The sequence below is a fragment of the Botrytis fragariae genome, assembly GCF_013461495.1.
Source record: "Botrytis fragariae strain BVB16 chromosome Unknown tig00000322, whole genome shotgun sequence".
Lineage (NCBI taxonomy): Eukaryota > Fungi > Ascomycota > Leotiomycetes > Helotiales > Sclerotiniaceae > Botrytis > Botrytis fragariae.
Genome location: NW_023501008.1, coordinates 21,930 through 31,310, shown reverse-complemented (window position 1 = coordinate 31,310; position 9,381 = coordinate 21,930). Strand labels below are relative to the sequence as shown.

At 30.6% G+C, this 9,381-nt stretch overlaps 3 protein-coding genes across 3 annotated transcripts; all 3 read left to right on the top strand.

Moving 5' to 3' along the window:
* Positions 1–899: 899 nt before the first annotated feature.
* Positions 900–1,067, top strand: Bfra_012444 (putative cytochrome c oxidase subunit; the record flags this gene model as incomplete). The annotated part of the gene is made up of 1 exon (XM_037342759.1): positions 900–1,067. One exon carries the CDS (start codon positions 900–902, stop codon positions 1,065–1,067), a length of 168 nt encoding a protein of 55 aa, XP_037187341.1.
* A 307-nt stretch (positions 1,068–1,374) lies between these two features.
* Bfra_012443 (putative cytochrome c oxidase subunit) lies at positions 1,375–4,475 on the top strand (the record flags this gene model as incomplete). The annotated part of the gene is made up of 6 exons (XM_037342758.1): positions 1,375–1,391; positions 1,412–1,702; positions 1,829–1,881; positions 2,315–2,533; positions 4,143–4,249; positions 4,446–4,475. 6 exons carry the CDS (start codon positions 1,375–1,377, stop codon positions 4,473–4,475), a joined length of 717 nt encoding a protein of 238 aa, XP_037187340.1.
* A 3,695-nt stretch (positions 4,476–8,170) lies between these two features.
* On the top strand, positions 8,171–8,374 carry Bfra_012442 (uncharacterized protein; the record flags this gene model as incomplete). Its single annotated transcript, XM_037342757.1, has 1 exon — positions 8,171–8,374. One exon carries the CDS (start codon positions 8,171–8,173, stop codon positions 8,372–8,374), a length of 204 nt encoding a protein of 67 aa, XP_037187339.1.
* Positions 8,375–9,381: the final 1,007 nt, after the last annotated feature.

Sequence of the window (9,381 nt, the reverse complement as noted above, 5' to 3'; positions counted from 1 at the left end):
ATTAGAATTAAGTGGACCTGGTGTTCAATATATAGCAGATAATCAACTATATAATGCTATCATTACTGCTCATGCTATATTAATGATATTCTTTATGGTCAAAAAAAATTAAGATATTTAATTTTTAATCGTAAGCATAGGGAAGATAAATTATGATAATCACGATATTGTAATCACAGGTAAATCTAATAACAATAATGGATAAAATCCTAAAAGTACTAAAAGTAATTCGGTTAAAATCTTAGTAGATGATCTTTTCAATATTAGAGACGTTATACTGAAAGTAACTAAAAAAACAAAAAGGTGTGCCATCTCTAAATAACTTAAATTCTCACACAGTTACAGGGTTTTTGGATGCTGAATCATGTTTTGTGTTTAGCACGCTTGTACAAGAAAATCGGAAATTTTTATATTATTGTTCTTTTTTTTTTTATCCTTTATTGTTTTATTATTTATCTAAAAGCTTTCTATAATTTATAATGGTATAAATCGAGCTTTATTTCATAGCGATTAAAAATTAAATCTAAAAAGGGCATGGCCGGGTAAGATTTAAAGATCTTACTTTATTTTCACTGTCTGCTAGAATCTCTTTAGAGCTTTTAAAACTAGTACTGCATACTTTCGTAACTTATTGCTAGACGAAAAGCGGCAGAATACAGTAACATATTAAAAGATTAGACAACTAGCTGGATATTAATAAATAAAAGGGCTCGGCGCAAGCTCTTATCCTTCGGATTAGAAGCCAGCATTAAACACTTTTATTTAGTAGTATCCTCAGAGACTACACGTGAAATACCTTAGTAAATATTGTATATTTTAAGGTAAAGATATAGTCCAAACATTAACTAAAGCTAATGAAAAAAAAAAAAAATTCCTCCCGATTAAAAATAAATTATTGTATGCCTGCATTAATCGGAGGTTTTGGTAATTTCTTATTACCATTGCTTGTAGGGGGTCCTGATATGGCATTCCCTAGACTAAACAATATTTCATTCTGGTTATTACCACCTAGTTTAATATTATTCTTATTTGCTAGTGGTATAGAAAATGGAGCGGGTACAGGTTGAACTCTCAATGGTAGGGAGTTGCTTTGGGGTGACCCAGAGGCAATAAAACTCTTCTCAATGATACGTGAACATCTTCAAGTGTTAAACTCTTCAGTTGAAACACACGTTATAGGCTACTCATGTTTATCAAAAATAACATATGTAAAAATGCCTATTGCACGGAGACAATACGCCTGACTAGATAAAGAAAATTATTCTAGTCATCAGAGACTAAACGAAGAGTATCTTAAGAACAATGAAGATTGATTTGAACAATGATTAGTCGGTATGACCGACGGAGATGGAAGTTTCACTATAGCTCGTCAAAATGATAAGTGAAGCCTTGTATTTAAAATAACTCAAAGTAGATACAACTTAAGGTTACTCTATTACATTAAAAGGCAATTAGGAGTTAGTACGGTTACTAAAGATAAAACCAAAGGACAAATACTTATTAGAGATAGGAAAAAAATTGCCAAGTTCATAATACCTATCTTCGATAAATATCCTCTTTTAACGAGTAAACAATTCAACTACGAAAAGTTTAAAAAAGCTTTTTATATATTGGAAGATAGTAGCTTATCTAGAGAAGAAAAAGATAATCAACTTTTTTACTTAAAAAATAAAGAAGTTGATCCTAATTATATTTCTCCTGTGTGAAACAAAGCATCTTTACCTTTAGAAAGTGTAAATGACCTTAACAATGTCATAACTAAACCTTGATTAGTTGGATTTATTGAAGCGGAAGGTAGTTTTTATTTAGTATCCAAAACAGCTACTAGAACCTGCCATGGTTTTGGTTTAACCCAAAAATTGGATAGCGTAGTTTTACAAGGTATTAAATTGCTACTACATATACCGAATGAGGTTAGATATAAACCAAACCATAATCACTATATATTAGATACTACTAACTCTAGAGCTATTGAGAATATAATAATTTATTTTAATAATACTATGAAAGGTATGAAATCTGTAGAATATAGGATATGAGCTAGAGCTTATACTAAACATAAAGGTGATCACGAAAAATTATCTAAAATTAGAGATATAGTTAGAAAGCTTAGAAGTAAGCTAGTGGAAACTTCACAATTTGAACCTTTTGATAAATAGTTGTTTTTAAGATAATGGTATAGTCCTAACAATATAAAGATATATTGAGTGTAACGATAGTTTTCATTCGTCATTTGCAGGATAAAAAAATATTTAGTAATGCTAAATGATAATAAAATGAGGTTACCAATACAATTGTTACCCTCCTTTATCAGGAGTACAAAGTCATAGTGGTCCAAGTGTTGACTTAGCCATATTTGCTTTACATTTATCAGGTATTAGTTCACTTCTTGGAGCTATAAACTTAACTTTTATTGGGCACCTATTTCTTTTACGCGTTAACTATGCAAGCTATATAAATAAATTTAACCTATATGTTTTAAAAGGGGGATCTAAAACTAAAAGTAGCTTATCTTTAAAAGCTAATTATAGTAGTAAATCTAATGGTGGAGGCGGTCCAGACCCAGAGATGGAACCAGAAAAGCCAAAACCTGAAAAAAAAGATAGTAATAAAAAATATAATTCATGACCTGTTATTTTAGGTAGAAAAGGTAATAACCTTTATGCTCATGAGTTAGCCAAAGCTCAAATTAAAAAAGGTACACCTGTAACAGTAGGGGTATTAAATGAAATATTAGCTTACTCTAATATGCTAGTTAGTGAAGATACACTAAATTCTTTAATTACTATGCCTAGATTTGTTTTTACTGATTTAGATAAAAAAGAAACTAGACGTTTAATTGATGATAAACTAGGTTTACCTCATAGTAAAATACAACAACGTGGTATTTATATCTTTACTTGTACAGATACAAATGAAAAGTATGTTGGTTCATCCTCAGAGTTAGCTTTGAGATTAAGAGGCTATTTAAATAAAACGCACAAGAATTCTGGTAAATTGATTCCTCTAATTGAAGAAAAAGGTTTACCTTGTTTTAAATTAGAAGTAGTTTGTTTACCCTATTACGCTGAGTTTAAACCTGAAATAGTTTTAGAACAATATTTTTTATTGGACCCTTCTTTTAATTTAAATACTATAAAGGTTTCAAATAATCCTAGTGGATCTACCGCAAAACCTTTATACATGTATAACAGAGATAAATCTATACTTTATTATTTTACTACACAACAAAAAGATTTTATATCTAAACTTAATATTAGCCATTTCACATTTACTAAACACTTAACTAAGGGTACTTATTATTTAGGTAAATATTTATTTTTGAGAGAACAAGTAGATACAGCAAAGGTTACAAATATGCTTCTACCTGATATAGCTCTAATGTTACAAAAAGATAGAGTTAACTTCAATAAAGATAAAGCCGTGAATAGTTCAAGTAAATCTGTGATATTAATGGATGTTGAAAGTAAAGAAGAAATTCTTTTTGAAAGTTTGGGTAAATGTATGGAATATTTTAAAAGTAAAAATATACCAGCGTCTCCTAAAACATTGGTTAAACATTTGAATACAAATATAGCTTACCTGTCCCCGAAGGGGAAAGGATATATTTGTAAATCTTGCCCCTAATCACCAAAAGTGAAGGAGGACAAGATAAAGTATAGTTATATGTAATAGAATTAGCAATACATAATGGGGTTTATATAAAACTTCTAACTATATGCTGGAACAGCATTAGTGTTTATAGGTTTAAATTATTTATAACCGGATAAACTATGCTCAATCAGCAGGAAACCCACAGATGTCATTAGATAATCTTAGTGGGATCCTCAGAGACTACACGTTAGACACCGTATCTAAACAGTTTGTTGTTGTGCACAAGCTCATACTATAGAAGAGCGTAAGTGCCTGTTTCACTTTTTTTTTTCAAAAGAATATAGAGGCAGACAACATTTAATAGATGCGCTGAAGATATAGTCCGCAATATTGGTTGTATTTTGTTGTATTCAAGATATAATCATTAAGTGTCATTACTACAATATTAAATATGAGAGCTCCAGGTATAAGCCTTCACAAACTAGCTTTATTTGGGTGAGCTGTAGTTGTTACTGCTGTATTATTATTACTATCTTTACCTGTACTAGCCGGTGCAATTACAATGGTACTTACAGATAGGAATTTTAACACATCATTCTTTGAAGCTGCTGGAGGTGGTGATCCAATACTTTACCAACATCTTTTCTCAAGACTAGTATTTGAAGAATATTTTATATTCTCAACGTTATTTATATTTCCTAGTTCTAACCAATCAATCTTTAAAAGATATATATCTAAATATGATTCTAATTTAAACAATAAGTTTGATTTTTCTGCATTTTTTATGAAATACAATACTCATTTGCCAAATAATCAAATTCCTTCCGAAAACTTTTTAACTTGATTAGTAGGTTTCACTGAAGGAGAAGGTTCTTTTATAGTAAACAATAGAGGAGATTTGGCATTTGTTATTACACAAGCTACAATAGATAAACAAGTTTTAGAATTTATACAAGAAATTCTGGGATTTGGTAAAGTTATTCGTCAATCGGCTATAACTAGTAGATATGTAACACAAAATAAGAAAGAAATAGACATTTTAGTTAGTTTATTTAATGGTAATCTTGTTTTACCAAAAAGACAAGAAACATTTGATCTTTTCGTTAAAGGGTTTAATAAATGAGTTACTAAAGGTAAAATACTCTTAGAACCTGTAGTAATTAATAATAGACCCATTCTACCTACTTTAAACGATGCATGGTTTGCAGGATTTACTGACGGAGAAGGTTGTTTTACTTGTTCAATTGGTGAAAAAAGAGGATTTAGTTTCAACTTTAATATTTCTCAAAAGTGAGAAATAAATCTAACAGTATTAGAGCATTTTAGTGTATTATTTAAAAATGGGATTGTTTCTAGACATTCAGAAGAGAATACTTATGAATTTAGATTAGGTGGAGTAAACAATTGTAAAAATGTCTTCTCTTATTTTGATAAATATACATTATATACTAAAAAGTCTTTATCCTATAAATTATGAAAGGATATTCATAATGATCTTATTAATAAAGATCATCTAGATGAGTCAAAAAGACGAGAAATGATTGAAAGAACTAAGATGATAAATAAATCAAACAATACTAATTCAAAATACTAGGGAAAAAAAGTCAAGGTTTAACGTGCAAGTTATGAAACTATAAAGACAGATGTAAAAAGATATAAGATCTGAAATAGTGAATATTATTATAAGAATATACCTAAGACTTAGTTAATATATATAAGTATTACTTGCAACTCTTAAGTTTAAAGGTTATATTCTTTTATATAAGACTTTAAACGTATTTTATAAATACAAGGAAAAGTAATAAAAATATTAGCGATGCTAGTGCAATTACGGTCAACAAGTTCCTCACTTAAAGACCGTCGGCTATTTAAGGGGTCGCTACAGACTGGTTCACTGGTGGGTGTCTGAAATGATGCTTAATGTACAGTCGGTTTCTTCTATCATAGGTGTATGATACACAAGCCCGGAGTTTATACTACCGGTACCTGGATTTAATAAGAGATGTTTTAAAAAGATAAGTTAAATTTGAAGAAATGGATTCTTCGGTCATCCAGAGGTCTACATATTAATTATACCAGGGTTTGGTATAATAAGTACTGTAATATCAGCTAGTTCTAATAAGAGCGTTTTCGGTTATCTTGGTATGGTCTACGCCATGATGTCGATAGGTGTATTAGGATTTGTTGTTTGAAGTTGAGTTTTGGCTTCGCCACATAGTGATATGTGGATTTACATTGTTTATTTTGCTATAAGCTGGAACGGTTTAGTGCTAATTGGTACCTTGAATGGTGAAAATTCAATTAGCTATACCCAATCAGCCGGCAATCTGTCCCTGTGCTCATTAAGGAGTAAAATACAAAGTGCTTCAGAGACTACACGCGAAACATCTTTTAATTTTTCAGCTTTTCATCTGCATTATAATACACTATTTGGAAATGCTGCACAACATTTATCCAATAACTGGTTAGCTTGATTTATTGGTTTTCAATTTTTTTTCTTTTTTTTATTTTAAATTATTTTTATTTATATTTATATATTATTTGTTGAAAAAAAAAAAGAAAAAAAAAAGGAAGGAGATGGTGCCATTCCAAGATGGCAGAGTTATTTGAGCAAATTCATGTGATTTATGGTCATCTTGGGAGTATTAAATTTATTATGGGGCTTAAATTTTGAATTGTTTTATTCAAATCATTCTTTTAATCTATTTTTAATAATGCCTTTAATAATATATAATAACGCAGAGGTTGAAAAATTGCGTATTTTAAAGGAAAATAAAGGTAAACCCGGGGTTTATTGTTGAGTAAATAAAGTTAATGGTTCTAAATATTTAGGTTCATCTAAAAATTTATACAGAAGGTTGTTACAATATTTTAACACTGAGTATTTACTTAAACATGAAAACATGGTTATTTGTAGGGCTTTACTTAAACATGGTTATTCCAATTTTAATCTTGAAATCCTTGAGTATTGTGATTCTAAGGATTTAATAATACGTGAACAGTACTATATAGATTTATTGAAGCCTGAATATAATATTTTAAATAAAGCCGGATCGCTATTAGGTTTTAAACATAGGGAAGAAACTATATCTAAGATGTCTATATCTAAAGTAGGAGAAAAAAATCCTATGTTTGGTAGAATAGGAGAAAAACACCCTATGTTTGGGAAAACAGGAGAAACAAATCCAATGTTCGGAAAACCAAGACCTGAAGGGTCTGGAAGTCCTTCTCAAAAAATCGAAGTAATTGATATTAAAAATAATATAACTACTGTATATGATTCTATAAGTGCAGCTGCATTAGCTTTAAATATTAAACAATCTAGAATTTCTATGTATTTTAGCCGAAATCAAAATAAACCTTACATATTGCGATATATTTTCAAAAAGTTGTAAACATCCCGGTATTATCTTTATTTAAGGATTTAAATAGAAAATAATTTTTATACCCTTTTTTCTTATATTTTTTTTATTGCTATATCGTTTAGATCAAATAAGACTCAGAAAATATTCGTTTATTCAAATCGTAGTTTCACCAACGGATAGATAATTCTTTTATTTCATTTTAGACGGTTTAGGTTAAGATAGAGAATATAAATCTCTTTTATTTTCATAATATTAAATAAGGTTGATATTCATAATTAAACACGAGGAGGGGTGTTATTGAATTTTTATATTTAAATTTTTTCAATTAAAAGGGTACAAGAGTACGTTTTTTTTCTTACTCAGAAGGGAAGTGCTATCCTTTTAGTGTTGTTAATTGAAAGATGTCATAGTGTGTTATTTTCTTGCTAAGTGGGTCACTAGTAGCGCTGATTATGTATAGTTAATTTACGGATGCTTCGCCAGCACCCATTTTACCAGCTTGGCCTTGTCAGACAGGGAGCTTATAGGGAAAATATAAATAAATATTTTGCTACATGCTGGGACGGTTTAGTGTTAATTGGTACCTTGAACGGTAAAAATTCAGTTAATTATACCCGATCAGCAGGGAAGGCCAATACCTTACTCAAAGTAGTAAAGGATATTGGAGTGCCTCAGAGACTATACGCAAAACATCTTTAATAAAAACAGAACAGGAGCTTAGATTCTAGGTCATATATTAGCTAGCATAAAGCTAGCCCATTCGAACTCTTAGATCAAATACGAACGGTGTTTATCGGTACAAGAGTGCGTTTTGTTCTTACTCAGAAGGAAAGTGCTATTCTTTTCTATATTCAGAAAAACTTAGGAGTAGGTCAAGTTAAGCATTTTCCACAAGGGAAAAGTGGTAACAAAAATGACTTCTATAGGTTAATTGTAGATAATCCATCACATATTCTTCTACTAGCCTTTTTATTTAATGGTAATTTAGCTCTTACTAACAGAATACAGCAATTATCTTTGTGAGTTCAAGCTTTAAACAATCGTTTTGGGGCAGATACAATTCTACTGGTTAATAAAGCTGTTTCAGTTACATTACAAGATGCTTGATTATCAGGTTTCACCTGTCCCCCCCCCGGGGGGGGAAAGCTGAAGGATGTTTTAATGTATCCATAACATCCAATGCAAGATATGCATTAGGTAATGTTATAAAAATGCGTTATATACTTGATCAGAAGGATAATGCTATTCTTACGACCATACAAAACCTTTTTGGATTTGGTAAAGTAACCCTTAGATCCAAAACGGACGGTGTTTATCGTTACACAGTTACAGGGTTCAAATCAATGAACGATGTGATATTTTACTTTAAAGCATTTCCATTACTTACAAAGAAGGCCCAATCTTTCGAGAAGTGATTAAGAATCCACACTATCGTTTCTAATAAATTACATCTCACTCAAGAAGGATTAGCCCGAGTAAGAGTATTACAGAAACAGATTAATATTGAGAATGGTATGACAAAAAAAACAGGATCTGCGCATCCTTAATGTTATTATTAAAAGATGAAGATATAGTCCGATTCTTCTTGTGAAAGGAGCGCATAGTTAAATAGCTAAGCGGGCAGATGTGAGGAATATCTGTTAACAATTTTGCATCACATGTACACAGTTGGTTTAGATGTAGATACAAGAGCATATTTTACAGCGGCTACTTTAATAATTGCTGTACCTACGGGAATTAAAATTTTCTCTTGATTGGCTACATGTTACGGAGGATCTTTACAATTAACTCCTTCAATGTTATTTGCTTTAGGTTTTGTTTTCATGTTTACAATCGGAGGGTTATTAAACAACTACTTAGCTCTCCCTCTGCTTTCAGATACGACGATCATATGCTGGGAAGCTCTAATAATTATGGTACTAGAGTCTTATTTAGTTTTAGTAATAATCCATAGTTTTGAACGATCAGCAGGAAACCTACGGCTTCTACCCTACAATAGAAATATTCAAGTTGGCGGGTCGGCTGGCCAGACGTGGGGCTCCTCAGAGACTAGACATAGTCATCATAATAAATTATGAGAAAATATAGTCCACGTAAAATTTTATTCATTAATCTTAAATAATAGGGCAGTCATAACTCGATCTTATTCTAACCTTAATAATGGGGGCATACTTGGGGTAGCACCCCAAGATAATACCCAAAATTTAAGGCCTGTAAAAGTTTATGGGAACTTTAAGGAAGATAGGGTTAAGATAACGAAGGAAGAATTAGGTAGGTCAGGTGTTTACTGTTTAATTAACAAGGTAGATGGCCACGCTTACGTAGGAAGTTCTATTAATTTAGCTTCTAGAATGAGAAATTATCTTAATAATGCTTATTTAAAAAGTAAGCAAAATATTAATATGCCAATTACAAGAGCTTT